A 20,930-nucleotide genomic window follows, 5' to 3' on the forward strand; every position below is an offset into this window, starting at 1 on the left:
ATTTTAAAATAATTTTTGTGATGTATCATAATTCTGGTCTGGAAACCAACCGTTTTTTTTATTAAACAACAAACATTAATTAAAATAGATCATTTGAGTATTTAAACATTTCGCATTTTTTTCTCTCCTTGTAATAGTTGAACTGTTGTTTTTATTATTTTATTTAAGACTAGAAAAAGAAAAAGAAAAAAAAAGGAAATCAATATTAAAGTATAAAAATTCATTTTCAGAGAGTCATTTCAGGATGAAATAAAATAAGGAAATATATAGATTGTACATGTTATATTAGAATATTTTCCATTTCAGAGAAAGGACAATAAGGCCGAGAAAAAAAAAGATCCGTGTTTCCGGTAACCCGACCGACCCTGTTTTTTAGCCCCGACCCTAACTTTTTTATTGGATCTTCCAAAAATTTATCAACCGACCCTGTTTTTGACACAGGCTTCTGATAGATAACATAATATTTTTTCTCTCTTGCTTCCTCTTGCATAGAAAGCCAGTAAAACATTTTATTAATGTCAAAAGGTATTCCAAATAGGTTAAAATCCATGTCAAAAAAAAAAAAAAAAAAAAAAAAAAAAAAAAAGAATTTCGACCTACCGACCCTATTTTTCAAAATGATGTTACCGGAAACACATATCTTTTTTTTTAGGCCTAATTATCTACATTGTTTTCATTTATGTGTAATTCAAACTGTGATATATATATATATAAATTGTGAATATAATAAAGATAAAAAAAAAGAGCGTTACTCTTTAGAGTGGCATGACAAAGCTAGTATGGGTTCGCTGCCCATTGGTATAAAAAGTTTGTTTTTTTTCTTTTTTTTTGTATAATATCATTAAACCTAATGCATTACTTTCATTCCTGTGTCAGCTGTGATTGTTTGAATGGATCCCTTGATATTTTGTTTTATTTTCTAGTCTTACTGATTAATTGATAACATTTTTTGAAACGTTTCTATTCGGCATTTGATTTTTTTTTAAAAAGCAATTGTTATCCAACAATTTATTTTTATATAGAACTTGCCTTTCTGATGTGTAATAGAAATTAAACAAGTTAAGATACCTGCATATTCAGTCCCCCATAAATTATCAAATATGATATGATCTACAAATACGGCTGTTTGTAGTGTGACTACTAGTGTCGGTGAGTTAGGACTGGGAACTAAATTATTTTATTACACATTAACTGTTCAAGTTTCATTCCTGAAAATATATGTTTATACACAATAATTGAAAATAAGATGTGTTATAAAATTGTTGCTCTGTTAAATATTGTTGGGTTGCTGTTCATTATCACATGCATCAAATCTCCTGTTCTAAACTGCAATCGTGGTTCGCGTACTAAGATTCATTTCTTCATTTCACTTCAGAATGCCTGGAAGCGGTCCAAAGTATTACCCGTGCGTTCTATGCAATAAAAGGACTAAACCACATGAAAGAAGATCAATCAATAAATCTGTAGCAAAGTATTTGAAGAAGAATTTTTTGATAACATATAAACAAGAAGACAAAATATGCAATACGTGTAGGCACAAATACTATGTTCAGGAAACCAGACAATCCTCTGTTGTACAGCATATATTATCTGACGATGAAGATTATGCTCCACCAGCAAAACGTAGATCTACTGTTTTATCCAGTCCACCATCAGTATCTCTTTCAATACCTTCTACATCAAAAAGCCATTCATACTGTTTCATATGCAAAAAGCCCGGACCAAAGCTAATTGTTGTTCCATCACAAGCAAGATTTTCTGCATTTCTAAAAAAAGAGGTTATAATTCCTGCGGGATGTCGCTGTTGTCCGGGACATTTGACGGAAGATAGTTTTACAGAAGATGCAATAAGTAAAATAAACTGTACCAATGATAATGTCATCCTTAACAGATCTTCAATTATGGATCTTTTGAAGAAGTTAAGATACACAGCATTACAAAATGAACAATCAAGAATTGACTTTGATACAGATAAAGTTTTATCTGACTCTGACTTTATTAATTTAACCGGTATAAATAAGGACAACTTTAATGATCTTCATCCCTACATCAAAAATACAGTAAGAAATACACCTACACGAAGCACAAGAACTTCTCTTGGAATTTTCCTTTTTAAATTAAAATCTAGAATTTCAAATAAAGTGCTATCTACCATTTTCAACATATCAAGATCAAGTTTACGCCGAGCCATTTCATGTGTCAGACAAGCTTTAGTTAATAATTTCGTACCTGAAAATTTGGGTTTTAAACACATCAGCCATGATGATGTCGTTAATATGCACACACGACCTCTAGCTCAGACTTTATTTGGGGATGGAGCAAACACACAGGCTATCTTAGTGCTTGATTGCACCTTTATGTATATCCAAAAAAGCGGAAATTTTCATTCTCAAAGACGGTCATATAGCTTACACAAGGGACGACCGCTGGTTAAACCAATGGTAGTTGTTACTACTACAGGGTACTTTGTGACTGTTCTGGGACCATACTTGGCCGACTGCAAAAATAATGATGCAGCAATCCTCAAACATATGTTTAATACAAATGTAGAAGATATCAAAGAATGGGTACAAGACGATGATATATTTGTGGTTGACAGAGGATTCAGGGACTCATTTGAGCTTCTTGATGATTTGGGGATAAAGGCACAGATGCCAAGCTTTTTAATGAAAGGCCAAAAACAGATGACAACAGATGAAGCCAATGCAAGTAGATTAGTTACTAAGGTTTGTACCCCTACAGCCAAAAACTGTAGTATAATTCTCAAAACTAATTTTGAAACTGCGTCACTTTATATAGTATCATGTTAAGATATTTTTATCGCTACACAGAAAATGCTCTTATTCGTACGAAGCACACCCTACATTAAATATGCCCATTGTTACTGCTAAGACTATGACTATTGTGCCACTAATAAAAATAAAGAAAAGTAACTTATAGAACTGCGTATCTTTTTGTTTTCCCCTATGAATAGTTTTTTACACATAAATATCAATTAAACAAACCAAATCGATAAAAAGGTAGCACACCTTCCATAAACGTTTTATATTCTGCACACGTGACGGTATTGTTGTTACTGTTCGCAAAAATGACAATGTATATAACATAATTGACATTGACAAACATAGTTTTAATTGCAACCGATTATAAATTTCAGACCTTATGTTTAGAGCTATTTTTCTAATGCATGTTGGTCAAAGGTTTGGTTGGATTTCTTGCTTTTATCGTATAAATGTTTTACTCAAGCATCCAATAGCATTATATAAACTGAAGCCCTACCTATGTATTATTTGCAATTGCAAAACTTTATTACAATGTTTGAGCAAACAGTTATTTAAACACAGCAAGCAAGCCAACCAAACCTTTAAACTACATGCTTTAGGAAAATAGCCCTAAATTACTATTTTTCTCATTTTAGGTCCGTTGGGTAGTAGAATCTGCTAATGCAAGAATCAAGAGATGGAAGTATTTGAGCCATGTTTTATCAAATAAACAAGTTCCATATATCGGATATTATGTTTGCATTGTATGTGGAATATCAAATAAATATTTACCGCCGTTGTCTCCAGGTAAACATTCTCACTAAGATAGCTCGTATTGATAACTGTGGTAATTAAGTATATGTATATCATGAAATCATAAATAGTGATCAATTCGAATTTGCGATATTTTAAAGACACATTTTTTTTCACTAGGAAATTCGCACTGAGAGCTGTCATTTTCCACTTGTATTTTTAGGAAAATGTACAAAGAAAAAAAAAACTTTCTCTAAAAAGTATTAATCACTTTTCCCTAACTATTCACTAGAAAGCAAATTAACCAAACAAGCAATCTGAACAAAATCTATAAGACAAATGATAAATAATACCACATGATAATATAAAACATTAATTATTATTGTTCTTTTGCATATAGATATAGGAAGATGTGGTATGAGTGCTAATGAGACAACTCTCCATACTGTGACTAAGAGTTGGTAATTTTTGTTTCATTTGGTAAACTTGTAAATAGTTGTCTCATTGGAAATCACAACACACTTTTTTTGTATATTTGATTAAAAAATTGTGAAACTATTTATTTGTATTATAATTGAAATTTTCTTGTTTAAATAGGATGTGACAATGAAGAAGCATTGGCTGCAAAAATGCTCTATCTGTCGAAAAGAGTAAATACACTGAAACAGAGGGTTGAAGAAGAAAATTTGGAGAGGCGTAAGACAATCTGGAAAGAGCCAGATAATCATACTTTTGAGCGTATGTGAAAGTTGGCCTACTCGGACAAAAAATAGTGCATTTGATGTCATTGTTTACTTAAACTACCCAACAAATTTGCAGAAATGAAACTTTTGATGAAAGAAAAATATATTAAGACCATTTTGAGCCCAAATTTACTTGTCTATCAATGAGTTGACATTAAAAATTGAGGGTTAATGCGCTCCATAGTATACTAATTAAAGATTTCAAGAAAACCAGGGGTTATTTTTAATTTTTAGTGGTACATCAGTTCGGAAGGTCTCTTCTTTCTTATATGGCTTTAAAGGTTGAAAATTGGCATAAAGAAAAGTGATACCTGTACGATTCATGACATACCTGGTTTTTAAGAGGTTAAACTTATTATAAAATAAAAAATTTAGAAAGCTATGAAAATTGCAAAATTTGGTTGAACAGATAGGGACTTTTAATTGGTGGTGTGACACCTTTAACGATAAAAAGTTTTTACTTGAAATTATAACGAATGTGCATTTTTCAAATATGCTTTCATGATATACATTTCGATATATTTTAGTTTTATTTAAACATTTCTCAAGTAAAAACCTGAAATTCATATTTCAATACTCGAAACATAACAAACCAGAGATAATTTCATCCGATATCTAATTTAATAAGGTGTTCCTTAGTTTACAGAAGGCCCCAAAGCGAAGATTGGATGCAACAAACATTTGTGAAATCTTTCCTTTTTTTCGTTCAAATGTATTATCAGAAAGATATGGAAATAATCAACTTGCCAGCATGAATTCAAACAGAAAACACGTAATCTACAATTTTGATATATTTGATAACACTCTAGAAGCAGAGCACACATTAGGTCGTTATTTTTCTTCTTTGAACTGTCATTTCGGGCCTTTTATTTCTGACTATGAGGTTTTTGCTTTGCTCACTGTTAAAGGCCGTACGGTGGCACATGGTTGTTAATATGATTATTAATTTCAATGTCATTTAGTCTCTTGCATGAGGGAAGGACGCATTATAATGAAACTCTATAGTAACTATTAGTTTTTACAACTATTTCTTGAACCCAAGTGTAATCTATATAACTTTATCAAAAAGAAAAGTATGTTCACTTACACCTTTTTGATATACTTGGATTTCAATTGTTCAACTGTTATTTAAAATTCAATGGCGACTTGGATTGTATTTTCCGAGTTTGTGTTTATATGAACCTTAATTGGAGAGCCATGCCAGGACTGTTGTTTATTTTCTGATAAAACAAAATTGTTTGATATGGTTGTCTCACTGAGAATACTCTGAGAAAATTAACTACATGTTTTTTATTACGTTGATAAATATTTATGAGAAGATTGATTAATCACCACAGCCTTTACTGCAATAAATGTTTAAATTAGAAGATTTTGTTGCTTTGAATATTAAACATGCAGTTATCGTTATAATTAGTTTAGTACTATATGTTTATGAATGGAAGTTTATGCGAATAAAAAAACATGATTTTATGCTTACCAAGACATTTTCCATAGGTGCATAATTAATACACCCCGTTAGTTCCAAAACACTTAATAGTGATGGATTCAACTTTTCCATAGACATAGCAAAAAACGGTTTTAAACAAGAAGTAAAAATCTTATTTTTTTTAAAGTTAGAAATAGTATTAGCGAACAAAAACAGGCCAAAGACGGCTGTTCTGTGAAACGACAAAACAACCGGAAATGCAGGATAAAAGTAAACAGATTTCAAAATTCTATCCAAATGAGTTAATTAATTATTAATTTATGCAACAACAGGAGAGGTTACCAAGATATCCCCCCTCCAATATAAAAATCTACACACATTTGTATTCTAATGTACATATTATACAAGTAAGACTTAAACATAAATTATACATTATTCCATCTTAAGTTAAATAATCTTTTATGTAACTTCAAAGTGCATAAATGAGCGAGTATCAAGTTCGTTCCTTTGTTCACTATTATTTCAAAATATTCATCTCGATGAAGTGTTACGAATCTATGTTGATAAAACTGTGCAGTGTTTTGGATATAATAGGTGCACAACTTTTTATAAACTGGGAATGTTTGAACTCCAACACTGGAATTTAGGATTGGAATTTTGACAATACCGACTTCAACAATGAGAAAAATCCATACCGTAACGTCGGCTTTTCAAACCCACCAACAAGAAAAATACACAATAATTGAAATTAAAGAACCTTGCGGTCTAAATTATGACAAAACATTTTTTTAAAAGATGTGACACTACAGGCTCCAGACGGAACAGGTACATATAGTCAAAGAGAATGTGGCGGGTTGAATCTGTTTATAGACGCCAACTCTCCTCTAACATGGGACATTGCTGCTACAGTACAAGACAAGAACAAACAATAATCAAAGTACTGAATATCGGATGTCCGCAAGTTCTTCTGATTGGTCACATGCACTTGTCTCAGAAAAAAATCAAATTTCTATACCTGAAAGTGATGTTAATGTACAGAGACATATTTTTTTCCTAGACAAATTCGTATGTGGATGATGAATAAACGACAGTGAATTCAACTTAACCGTTATAACTATTATATTTTAGTGATACGCTTCAGTATACTGTGGTTTGTTGTTATAAATTATATTAATATTTGTAAATAACAGTTACATGTATATATAATTTTCATCCATTTGTATATCATTCTACTCTACTATTCTGATAAACACACAGTTTGTAGGGTATTCATACATCCATAAAAACAAGAAAAGATCTGAGAGTAGTACTCGTAGTTACTGATAATTAGTTCATAGCCAATAGCAACCAATACAAAAAAAAATGTATTTAAGACTAATAACATTTTAAATAAATAAAGAAATTTCATGAATTAATTGGTAACTCTAATCTCAAAAATATCTGCAAAGAATATATAGACTTCCTGTCTCAACGACCATTATACCAATATACATAAACAGGGAGGTGACAGATATCAAACAAAATTGGAAAAATCTTTATCGATTACCCCTTGGTACACTTTCGGACACTTCAGCTTACTGGAGGGTTTGGATGGGGTTAAATGATTAAAGAATAATTCCCTTAAAATGAAGATTAGAGAATAACGGGCCAAAAAAAATGAAGATTAGAGAAAAAAAAAGGGTTAATTTTTTGAAGATTAGAGAAAAAAGGGGTTATTTTTTTGAAGATTAGAGAACAAAGGGGTGAAAATTAAATGTTAACAGAATTACAGACCCCTCCCAATCCAGACCCTCATACTGCGGTCATTGAAACTTAATATATATTATCTTTATTCATAAATAAGTGTCAAACATAAAAACTATTTATATCGTTAATATGTCGTAATTGTAAACAAAATGTGCAGATAAGCAGAAGTTTAAAAAAATGTAAAAATACCACAACTTATTTATTCAACTATATGGGGATTGCATGTACCTATAGATAACATTTTAATCAGATCAGTGAAAAATGAAGCTTAGTTTCATGTACCTGTACACGTTTGAAATGCACCAAACATATGTTTTGTTTGCCTGTGCATTTTGATCTTAGTTATTTTTTTTGCGTTTGTTTTAATAGCTATTTTCAGTTTGCAAAATCATAATAATAGCCGGGTATATTGTTTTAATTTTAGATCGTCCATTAGTTTTTCGGTCATTTTTGTTATTGAATCTAAATCATTTGTTGCATAATTAATTGCAACCTTACTCGGGAATATCGGCAACCGCACATATCATGTATTTTGTTTTGTTGTGGGGATCACGGCATGATTGATCCTTATTTTTATTTGTGTGTGTGGAAAAAAAAAATTCGTACGGGGTGCAGGACATTTGAACGAAATATTGAAATCAACTACTGTATTAAGGAGTGTTTCAAATTAGATTAACTGACACTTGAAAGATTAGGCATTAAGCATCGTGCTGACGCTGTACATTACCAACGATTTAAGAATAAGAGCAGCAGAATATAGCTTTAGAATAGATAATTTAGAACGGGGAATGTTCTAAGTAGACAACAACCCGATCAAAGAGCAGAAAACAGCCCAAGGCAACCAATGGGTACTCAACTCAGCTAGAAAGTCCTATACCCGAAAGTAGGCTTCAGCTGGACCCTTAGCAACCATTTTTCTCGCCACGCTAAACCCCGAAGCATACAAATGAGTATTGTTAGATATGTACATGTCTGACATATGAAACCCAATCTCCCAAAAACTTTCCCATTGACCTCAATTTTTCTTTTTATAAACCTTTTACATGTATAAATATAAGCCATTTGTAAAAGTCTTATAAAAATCTTATTTATATTTTAAAGTTTTTGAGAACTTTAACTTGTCAATGATAAATCTATGAAAAGTCAAGAGAGAACATTTCCCCGCCAAAATTTCGATGGCTTAATATATCGAAAACAAGCACATTGACCTCTATATTTTTTTTGCTTTTTTGTTTCTTTAATTAATCCCATATCAATATATACTAAAGTTATGGAAAGCTATTAATTTTGAAACTGAGTAGCGAACTTCCCTTAGTGTGCAGTTGAAGACGATTTGTGATACAGATATGATCTCTTCTCTATAAAAAAAAAACAAACAAAAGTGTATAAACTGACACAATTGTTTCAATCACATTTCTTGCATTGCCATTATGCATTACAGTTACAGTTACTTGCATTGTCATTGTATTTGCTTTCATTACCAGTACAGTGGCATTATCATTATATTTCCTTGCATTACCATAACAGTTGCCCTGGTTACCATTACATGTACATGCATGTTCATTACAGTTGCCCTCATTACCATTACCTTGCATTACCATAACAGTAGCCATCATTACCCATTACATGTACGCGCATTTCAATCACATTTTTTGCATTAACATTATGCATTACAATTGCAGTTGCTTGCATTGTCATTGTATTTGCTTTTATTACCAGTACAGTTGCATTACCAATAAATTCCCTTGCATTATCATAACAGTTGCCCTGGTTACCATTACATGTACATACATGTCCATTACAGTTGCCCTCGTTACCATTACATTTGCTTGCATTGCCATTACATTTGCTTGCATTTCCATTACATTTGCTTGCATTACCATAACAGTAGCCATCATTACCTATTACATGTACGCGCCTTTCCATCACATTTCATGCATTACCATCATGCGTTACCATTGCAGTTGCTCGAATTGTCTTTGCATTTGCTTTCATAACCATTACATATACATGAATGTACATTACAGTTGCCTTCATTACCATTACATTTGCTTGCATTGCTTCCCATTACAGTTGCATTACCATTACAGTTGCCCTCATCCCCGTTTCATTTGCTTGCATAACCATTATGCCTTACCATTACAGTTGCTTGCATTGTCATTGAAATTACAGTTGCCCTTATTGCCATTACAGCTACCCCCATTACTACATTGCATTTGCTTGCATTACCATTACAGTATCATAACCATTGCAGTTACCCTCATTACTACTACAGTTGCATTACCATTACATGTGCTTGCATTACCATTACAGTTGCATTACCATTACAGTTGAATTACCATTACGGTTCAAATAAATACCATTACTGTTGACCTCATTTCCATTACATATACACGCATTTCCATTACGTTTGTGCGCGTCCTGGTGTCTTTTGCAGTTCAAATTCATTAAGGTTGCAGGTAAACGCATGTTAGTTTTACCTTTTAAGTCGTTTAATTAATTAATTAATTAATTAAAACTATCCCTTTTGTTAGTCTTAGTCCACTGTTCTCCAACGATTGGTCATGTCGGTACGTGTTGAATGTTTGAAGCCCACCGCCTTACTAAAAGGAATTTTGTTTACTTTTCCATTCTGGTATTTTCGGAATTGTTCTATCATATACTCTGCTTTCTCTTTCTCACTTTGACTTTACTACTGCTTGTGTATTTGACAACAGAACAAAATCTATTCGGAGAAATATATCATAAGAAACTATTGACAAATACAAGTCATCATAAAATATCATTATAATTACTTTTATTACCGGAGTTATTTATTGAAAGTACGTGTTGTTGAGCTAGGATTGCACAATGTTATATCATTATTATGTCATGATAAGCTAACCATACAATATGCTCACTAGAAATCCCCGACGTAAAGTTGAAAGTACGTGTCGTTGAGCTAGGATTGCACAATGTATCCTCAATGCTCTTCAACTTTGTACTTGTTTGGCTTTCTAAATATTTTGATATGAGCGTCACTGATGAGTCTTATGTAGACGAAACGCGCGTCTGGCGTACAAAATTATAATCCTGGTACCTTTGATAACTATTTACACCACTGGGTCGATGCCACTGCTGGTGGACGTTTCGTCCCCGAGGGTATCACCAGCCCAGTAGTCAACACTTCGGTGTTGACATGAATATCAATAATGTGGTCATTTTTATAAATTTCCTGTTTCCCAAACTTTAAATTTTTGAAAAAAACTAAGGATTTTCTTATTCCAGGCATAGATTACCTTAGCCGTATTTGGCACAACTTTTTGGAATTTTGGATCCTCAATCCTCTTCAACTTTGTACTTGTTTGGCTTTCTAAATATTTTGATATGAGCGTCACTGATGAGTCTTATGTAGACGAAACGCGCGTCTGGCGTACAAAATTATAATCCTGGTACCTTTGATAACTATTATATCATTATTATGTCATGATAAGCTAACCATACAATATGCTCACTAGAAATCCCACGACGTAAAGTTGAAAGAACTTGGTGTTGAGCTAGGATTGCACAATGTTATATCATTATTATGTCATGATAAGCTTACCATACAATATGCTCACTAGAAATTACACGACGTACAGTTGAAAGAACTTGTTGTTGAGCTGGGATTGCACAATGTTATATCATTATTATGTCATGATAAGCTTATTATACAATATGCTCACTAAAAATTACACGACGTACAGTTGAAAGTACGTGTTGTTGAGCTAGGATTGCACAATGTTATATCATTATTATGTCACGATAAGCTTACCATACAATATGCTCACTAGAAATTACACGACGTAAAGTTGAAAGTATGTGTTGTTGAGCTAGGATTGCACAATGTTATATCATTAATGTGTCATGATAAGCTTACCATACAATATGCTCACTACAAATTACACGACGTAAAGTTGAAAGTACGTGTTGTTGAGCTAGGATTGCACAATGTTATATCATTATTATGTCACGATAGGCTTATTAAACATTATTTTGACACGAAACGACACGAAGGTGGTAAAAAGGACCACTGGTGTAGGACCTGAGGTATTTCGCAAATAGTGCCGCATTTGCGTAGTATTTATATGATACAAAAAGAGAATGAATTTAAAATACAGTATTCTACTTTCTATTTACACTGTTACAATACGATCCGTACATCGTTTTAAAATAGTGAAAAGTTTTCCAATTGTAGAATTTTGGAACTTAAAAAGTTTTGAATATTTCAAGTTAAATTTACAACAAATAATTGAAATTTTAAAATTATTAATATCGATTTTAGATTTTATAGTTTAGATTTTTGATTAATCTTTTAAAGTACTAAACTTAACGTGAAGTTTTGATTATTTCGCCTTTTTGAAAATTTGATATTTTTAAAAGTTATTGATGAAGATATCAAAATTAAAAAGGGGCCGCAAAAGCGGGGCTACTGTTAGCTACGGAACACAACGAAACAAAATAAAATGAACAGTTACTGTTACTTAAAAGTTTATGTATAGAATGAGACCAGAGGCAGGCAGTTGTAAACTTATTAAACCTGCATCGAAAAAGTGAATTTGCGTTTTAAAAAATCTCTATTAGCTTAGGGTTTCAGATATATATCTCAGAACTATTCTCTCATCATTTAGGGAAAACAGTGAAAACTGGACAACTCTCAATAGGCCGAGTAGTATGGTAGGGTTGATCATGTATATACAATTTTCAATTGAACTGTAACCAATAAAATTGCTCTATACTTGATTTCAATTTTTTTTTGCTTTATGACTTTTTACTATATATCAAATCATGTCGGCAAATGAATATATCGAAATTCAAGTACATAATTTTGACCGATTACCTTTAATCAACTATTTTGGTTCTTACGAAACTGTTCGCTTTTAAATATTCGGCTTTGGACGTTCATGAAAGGGTAGATCAAGAAAAAGCGCTTCGGTCTCGTGCAATTTTCAACATTTTGTTTTCAATTTTTTATCGATTGCATATTGATAATATATTGCCTTGTATCATTGATTTCAGTTCAAAGTATTGATACGGAAGAAATTTTTAAAAATGGTGTCGCTATGAACGTTGTGCTAGCCGCGAATGTTGGAGGTTGTTGATATCTGTTTTACACTGCTAGCCGCTTAGAGTAACTTAAAGATCAAATATTAGTAGCTTGGAGCCAGGAAACTGTTATAATATATGTAAATAAACTTATCATCGATAGACGCCAGGTTGGAAATTTTGTATTTGCACCAGCCTCGCGTTTCGTCTACAGAAAACTAACCAGTCACGCTGGAAACGAATAAAGTTAAAAAGACCAAAAAAAAGCTCAATACATTCATATCATATAAACGTATACCATAAATATTTTTCAGCTTGCAAATCTATGTAATAGTTGCCGCTGTACATTAAGCTCCCATCTATTTATTTGTAATTTTAAAAAGTTTTATAATCCCTTTCCACTTTGCGGATGTGAGTGCTGCCTTGTAGCGGCATTGCCCTGCTCTTTTTCGAGATTTACAAGGGTGTCTTTTACGTGCAAGAGATATGGCTCTCTCTTAACACGGGTCAGCCATTTATGGTCCCCTTCCGACGGACTGTCACTGATAAGCCAAGAAAGGAATCCAGATGTTTTTTGCATTAAGTGATAGTTCCGTGTTTGTAATTTGTGCACTTTTAAGTTATCGCACAACAATCAAATTTCAGGCCAAGTACTCCTCACGTTAAGAACCCCGGCAGTGACTCGTTGCAAGGAAAGATGTCTGTCCCTATTCAATATATCCTCATTTTTCCAGTGGCATATACGACTCTTACCTATTCTACCTGTTGTATATCATGTTAATTTGTTATCATCTTGAACATACATGTAATATTTGCCACTTGCAACCAACAATCAATAATTTAGAATAGGCCGTTTTGCAAAAAAAAATGGGTTTCAACTCTCTTGGGCAAAATGGTCCTATTCTGTCTGAAAAAAGGCTTCGCGTTCACTTTGACGACCGTACTTTGACCTATAATGGTTTATATTTACAAATTGTGATTGTGATGGAGAGTTTTTACATTGACACTCATACCACATCATCTTATATCTACTTAGTTGGAATTTGATATTTCAACTTTCCATTTGGTCAAACACCTCTTTAATTGTTATGGTTCTTATATTTTCTTGGCTTTCAAATATTCGAATATTTTGAGCGTTCCGTAGGTAAATGCTTTAACTAAAATTCAGCGTTTTACATTGTCCTTATTTTTCGAGGGCAGCATTGGTGTGTGGCCAAAATGGCAACATTCATCAGTGTGCAGAGACCGTGGCACTGACTCTCTGTACACGCCCCATTCTGACTGGACATAGATGAGTACTTGTATTTTGCTCAAGGTTGATTGTGTTACAATAACTAAATAAAATGCTTCGCTGAGCGCAGCCTGATTAGACCGCAGTGGTCGAACCCTGAACAGTTGGTGCAAGTTTCGACACATGAAATTGGATTGCGATCAAACTTTTGATAAATATAGGTTTCTTACACATAATAAATGTGGTGAAAGATCTTTTAAATTGGAATATGTTGAAATATTTGTTTTCTTTTCCAATCGATTTTTTTTTGCTATTGCGCAATAATGTGCAATCGAAGATTTCTCCCTTGTCCAATATTGAGCAGTTGCACAATAGTTTGAAAATGAAGATGTCTTGGCTGTGGCGGATCGTTTTTTTTTTTTGGACGATCAATGCATTTAAATGGGAACATATAGTTAGCCCACCCCTTTGTCATGGGTTATGAACCGGCTGGATCCGCCCCTGTAAATGCTATAGCGCAATTCGGTGCAATTGAAGATTTCTTGATAATGTGCAATACTATGATATAGCGCAATACTATGCTATAGCGCAATACTATACTATAGCGAAATACTATTCAATTGAATATTTCCTGCCATTGCACAATACTTTATTTAATAATTTACACAATATCAGGTGTGTATCTCCTGATATATCAGTATGTTATGCTCTAATATACAATTACGAAATATGAATCAATAGAAAAATAGAAAATTTTAAGAAAAAGTAATATGAAAAAAAATGCCCCCTCCCCATTTTTATGTTAAACGCATGAGAAAACGGATGATGAACGGATCTGAATCGGATAAATGCCATTGAATATTTCGCGTCAGCAATGGCAATTATTGGTGTGTCAGATTTCTCGTGTGTCATGAATGCTTATTAATCATAATTGATCTTAGAGTAAGAGCACGTCTTCACTATCAAGCATCTCTTATTCAGACAAGACACTACCCTTTGGCGGCATTTTGAAAAACAAACCAAGACCAGCTGAACGGAAACTTTTTGAATATTTATGCGATTTACAAGTATTATTATTGCCGTCTTTCATTTTTTTCGCATAGCGTGTTCTTCCGTTTTATCCGATATGCTTCCGTTTGGTGTACGTTGTATGCGGTACTAGTCTGTTGGATGTATGCTTGACTTCCGTTCTATCCTGTATGTTTCCGTTTCTCGTACGTTGCATATTCTGTGTGTGTCCGTTGTGCCTTTGTTACGCATCCGTTTTATTTTGTCAGTACATGAACGGACTCCCAACGGATAACAGTTTTGTCAACGTAAAACTTTTTCCATCCGTTAGGCGTCTGTTCGTGATATCCGGAAAAGCGACCACAGTTGAAGAAGTCGTAGAGCAAAAAAAAACATCAAAACAAATTTGAGGGAATTTTATTTAAATGTCTTAAGTGCAGAAGAAAATATAAACATAATCAACCTTGTATATATCTGTTTAACCTACAGCAAGTTTTCACTGTTACTCCTAAATGTTGGGCGCTGGGGAAACAAAATAGGTCTGAACTATTATTTTAAACGATCAGCTGATATAAGAGAATTTTTTTAAAAAGTGAATCGGTTTAAATAAAAAAAAATCCAATGATGCAAAACCTTAACACATTTCAGGATACTGTTATCTCATGTTAATGTTCAATTTGTTTTGAAAAAACATTTATTTTGCAATTGAAAATTATTTGATATATTTTGTGCGTTTTATTCCTAATGAAGAATGATCATAATCAAAGCTGTGCTTCTTGTTTTAACACGAATTATCCGCTTTTAAGAAATATCTATTTTGTTATCATTTTTTTCACCGCTTACAATTGCCTTCCTTTTGACTTATTTCATACATTAACTTTGAAGTAACCGTAGCTGTGCATTTCATTTTGTTTCGTTCGTTCCGCTTTTATTCCGTTTCACAGTTTACAGGTACCCCTCTTTTCGCCCATTTTCTTATTTTGATATCTTCATCAAAACTTTCAAAAATCAACCTTTTAAAAAGCGCACTAATACAAAACTGCACGTTAAGAGTACTTTTAAAGTTTGATCAAATATCTAAACTATCAAATCTAAAAACGATATTTAGAATTTTAATTATTTGGTGAAAATTTTTTAAACTTTTGAAATGATAATATTACATGGACCGTACTGTTACAGTGTAAAAAGAAAGTAGAATAATGTATTATAAATTTATTCTCTTTTTATATCATATAATTACTACCCATATGCGGCACTATTTGCAAGATACCTCAGGTCCTACATCAGTGGTCCTTTTTTCCACCTTCTTGTCGTTTCATGTCAAAATAATGTTTGATAAGCATATCGTGACATAATAATGATATAACATTGTGCATTCCTAGCTCAACAACACGTACTTTCAACTGTACGTCGTGTAATTTCTAGTGAGCATATTGTGTGGTAAGCCTATCTTGACATTATAGTGATATAACATTGTGCAATCCTAGCTCAACAACACGTACTTTCAACTTTACGTCGTGTAATTTCTAGTGAGCATATTATATGGTTAGCTTATCATGACATAATAATGATATAACATTGTGCAATCCTAGCTCAACAACACGTACTTTCAACCTTACGTCGTGTAATTTCTAGTGAGCATATTGTGTGGTAAGCCTATCGTGACATTATAGTGATATAACATTGTGCAATCGTAGCTTAACACCAAGTTCTTTCAACTTTACGTCGTGTAATTTCTAGTAAGCATATTGTATAATAAGCTTATCATGACATAATAATGATATAACATTGTGCAATCTTAGCTCAACAACAAGTTCTTTCAACTGTACGTCGTATAATTTCTAGTGAGCATTTTGTATGGTAAGCCTATCGTGACATTATAGTGATATAACATTGCGCAATCCTAGCTCCACAACAAGTTCTTTCAACTTTACGTCATGTAATTTCTAGTGAGCATATTGTATAGTTAGCTTATCGTGACATTGTAATGATAATACATTGTGCAATCCTAGCTCAACAACACGTACTTTCAACTTTACGTCGTGTTGTTTCTAGTGAGCATATTGTATGGTTAGCTTATCGTGATATTATAGTGTTATAACATTATGCTAGTTTAGCTTTACATCGTGTAGTTTAAAGTCTATAACAAATATGTTAAACCTATCGGGACATTATAATGACATAACGTTGTGATATTTAAGCTTTACATTCATCAATAATAAGTCAACATCATGAAGTTCAACTTTTCATTTTATTTGTTATCCTGGCAATCAAAGAGTACGTCTAAGCATTATCCAGTATCAAGTTAACATCGTGCAACGTCAACTTAACAATAGGTAGTTTCAACTCACCATTACGTGTTATAAGCATATCATCATAATGCCGTGGCTTACCACGATGCTTTCACAACATCAACACTTGAAGTTGCAAGTCAACACAACGAAGATTCAACTAAGCATTTTTTTATTTAAGTTTTCAATTTGATGATTTAATTCATCATCACGCTGTAATTACTTTACAATGGAATCTTCAGCATAACGTTATGTAAATCTCTAATATATGACAGTTGAGGCTTTCCATTATTTTTCTCCTTAACCGTGCTGCTTACCTGTGAATAATGAATATAATAAATGGTTCCTATGGCAAAATCTGCATTGACATTTCGCTATTATCTTAAAGACGATTCAATCTGCTTCCATAATCAACAATAACTTTTTAATGACCAGCACTTGCATTTGTATGCTTAATAAAACTCAAATCTAAATATCGACTTTTTTAATTAAGGAATGACTGTAATATATGTGAAATAACATAAAAATGTGGTGCACACTGAATAACTCGCGTGTACCACATTTATTTTGATATTTCGAATAGAGAGAAAAAATATTACAGTTATTTCTTATAATTTAATTCTAAATTCTATTTTAAACCGGAGAAAACAATGAAAAAACGTTGATGATGTCACGATCACATGACTTAATTATGTCTATGGGCAGATACAAAAATAACGTCAATCAATCAGAAGACGCGTTACATCCGAAATTAAATTATTGTTAATTATTATCAAAGACCTGCAAAATGTAGCCTGTAAGTAAGGAACATCGCACTGAAGTAACGTTTGTGATATAATTCGAGACATAATCCTTTAGTATCTGGTTGTTGTTTCCGTTTTGTGTGTTAAAGCTCAAAGTGTTTTTTTCCATTAACAATCTTCGTAAACATAGATTGTCTTCAATGGCATAGACATCAGTTATAACGTGGTTGGTCAGATTTCATAACTAAAAGAATTATACAAAAAAGTTGTTACAGATGAAATTCTATTAAACGTGTTTGGTGTCTTTTCTGTTTTTTTTTTTGTTATTTAGCGAACTTGTGTTGATAAACTATTATAGTTTGTCAATCAGCCATAAAGTTGAGAATGGAAATGGGGAATGTGTCAACGAGACAACAACCCGACCATAGAACATACAACAGCAGAAGGTCCCCAGCAGGTCTTCAATGCAGCGAGAAATTCCGCACCCGGAGGCGTCCTTCAGCTGGCTCCTACTGATTTTGACTCGGGACAATAAGGATTTTGACATACTGCAATGACACCCATCTGTTGGTGAAACATGTGTATTACCCTTTCTTGATATGTTTTTCTTATCTGTGTCGAATTATTCTTATTTTATTCTTAGATTTGACTGATGAACGATGACAAAACATAACGTTTAAAGACAATAAGATGTTTTTTTTTCAGAATACTACTTGTCATTTTCATCAAGGACTACAGATCCAAAAACTTTGCATTTTGCATGTTAAACGCCTTCTGAAAAATGACCAAAACAATTTATTAAAACATTACCAATTGTAATTATGCATATTTATATGTCTAATGCTGTGTTCATGCTGAGTTTCAGAGTTCAGAATTTCCATCCCATTCACCATGTTGACGAAAACAAAAATACATATACATCAAGTCGAAGAAACCATAAGATTGTTTTTGTTACTTTGTCTCTCCAGAGGTGTTCCGACAGGTGTATTGATGTCTTCCATATTTTTAATTGCTGACATTTCAATAGATATAGGAAGATGTGGTGTGAGTGCCAATGAGACAACTCTCTATCCAAATAACAATAAAAAAAAGTTAACCGTTATAGGTCAATGTACGGCCTTCAACACGGAGCATTGGCTCACACTGAACAACAAGCTATACAGGGACCCAAAATATTAGTGTAAAACCATTCAAACGAGGAAACCAACGGTCTAATCTATATATATATATAAAAAAAACAACGAGAAACGAGAAACACGTATAGATTACATAAACAAACGACAACTACTGTACATCAGATTCCTGACTTAGGACAGGTGCAAACATTTGCAGCGGGATTAAACGTTTTAATGGATCCAAACCTTCTCCCTTTTTCTGAAACAATAGCATAACATCACAACATAGAAAAACACACAATAAAATATCAATTGGTAGGCTTAACTCAATCAAAAAAACGTACATTAATACACTATAAACGAATAAATTTGATCTGCGATATCTGAATGCAAATGCACAGTTAATAAAATATAAGTGACAAACATTCAAGGCCAAGAAAACCAAACAAACAAGTCCAAACAAAGCCATGGCAAGTCACCACTGCGTAATATTTAACCCTTCGAAAATATTCACTTTAGAAAAAAAAACCGGCTTTAAAGAAATACAGGTAAATCTTGAAGTTTATACAAATGTAGATAGAAGAAGTGAAACTTAGAATATATTCCAAATAATCAAAGCTGGTATATAGACAAGAAGCATGATTCAATTCAACCTTAATAACACATTAATTATCATACTTCTTTAGCCTCTGGATTATTTATATCTCTTTTTATTCCGGAGTAATACTGAAGATATCTTTAAAAAATAGAATAAGAATCTGTATTAGATAAATAAACTCATCATAGATACCAGGACTAAATTTTGAATTGACACCAGACGCGCGTTTTGTCTACAAAAGACTCATAATTACAGAATTAACATAAATATCTAGTACTTTATTCTTTTGACTTACTTTCATTGTGTCGAAGCTATGGTTGTTGGACTAATCTACAAAGTCTCCGCCGTCTCAATATTTATCTTTAATGTTTCTATATTTGTCAACGTATGTCAAATGTATTATTTAAAACCAAATCTTATGAATTTTGTGCATTTTACAAAATTCTAGCATGCAAGGTCGATAGCATAATTTGTTTTGAATTGATGTTTTGTTTTTTTTTAAGTTTTTAATGCAAATTAATGAAATATCTATATGTTGTAGCTCTCAATAAATATGGAGGAACGATTTGTTTTGCTTGTAGTCAGGAAGAGCAACCAGACAGTTGTCGACAAATAAGAGTATGTGCTTCCGGTCAGGTAATTGCTTAAAACGTATTAAAGGTTATGCACAAAATAGTAACAATTGTTCTTGTATTCAATGTAACGTGTGATTTATTTACAATGTTCATCTTGCCTTATTGGTTACATAAAAAGTAATTTGACTCTGAAAATCAACAAGTGTTCTTTTGTTGTTGCAGTTTAGTACTACTGAAAGGTCTTCCATCTCTTAATGTAGGGCTAAATTAAGAATAAAAATTAACTCTGTATTTGTTTTAGAAATTGATAAGGCTTCAGAAATTCTATAAATGCTGTGTATTCAACTACATTGTGAGATATATTCCACAAAGGGGGTATGTTTTAGTTAATTCTGTAACTTTCCAAAAAGTACAAAACAAATAAAACTGTAAAGCATACAAAAGTATTAACAAAAGTAGCGATCTCAACTCAACCCTTTCTAAAAGGCGAAATTCATAAAACTAGCAAAACCCAACATTATACTTTATCAACCAATTGAACGAAAAGAAAACCATACGTTGTTTACTCGTTGTTCATGTATGACCGACACAATATGTTAACAACGTCTATATATGGCGATGAATTGTTCTTAATATCACAAGAACTGTAGTCAATTCTTGCATTCATTTGACGATGCTTTAATGTTTGTATATTCGATTTCATTCAGGGATGTGTAACTCGGGAAATTGTAAACCAGTTATCAAGAAGAACGTTATACCAGACAGGCTGTGGAAGCAGAGATGTAAGCTGATTTGTCTTGTTTTTCTGTAATTCACAGGGCTATATATCTTAAAACATTTCGAAACGTACTTGAAATTAAATTTAGTATGTAAAC

General features: G+C 32.6%; 1 protein-coding gene across 1 annotated transcript; it reads left to right on the forward strand.

The window, feature by feature from the left end:
• Window positions 1-1,245: 1,245 nt before the first annotated feature.
• On the forward strand, window positions 1,246-4,390 carry LOC143062086 (uncharacterized). Its single transcript, XM_076233917.1, has 3 exons — window positions 1,246-2,726; window positions 3,419-3,569; window positions 4,113-4,390. The coding sequence occupies exons 1-3, from the start codon at window positions 1,377-1,379 to the stop codon at window positions 4,259-4,261; spliced, it is 1,650 nt and encodes a 549-aa protein (XP_076090032.1). The 5' UTR covers window positions 1,246-1,376; the 3' UTR covers window positions 4,262-4,390.
• The last annotated feature ends 16,540 nt before the right edge of the window (window positions 4,391-20,930 follow it).

This window comes from Mytilus galloprovincialis, chromosome 2, assembly GCF_965363235.1.
Source record: "Mytilus galloprovincialis chromosome 2, xbMytGall1.hap1.1, whole genome shotgun sequence".
In the NCBI taxonomy this organism is placed as follows: Eukaryota; Metazoa; Mollusca; class Bivalvia; order Mytilida; family Mytilidae; genus Mytilus; species Mytilus galloprovincialis.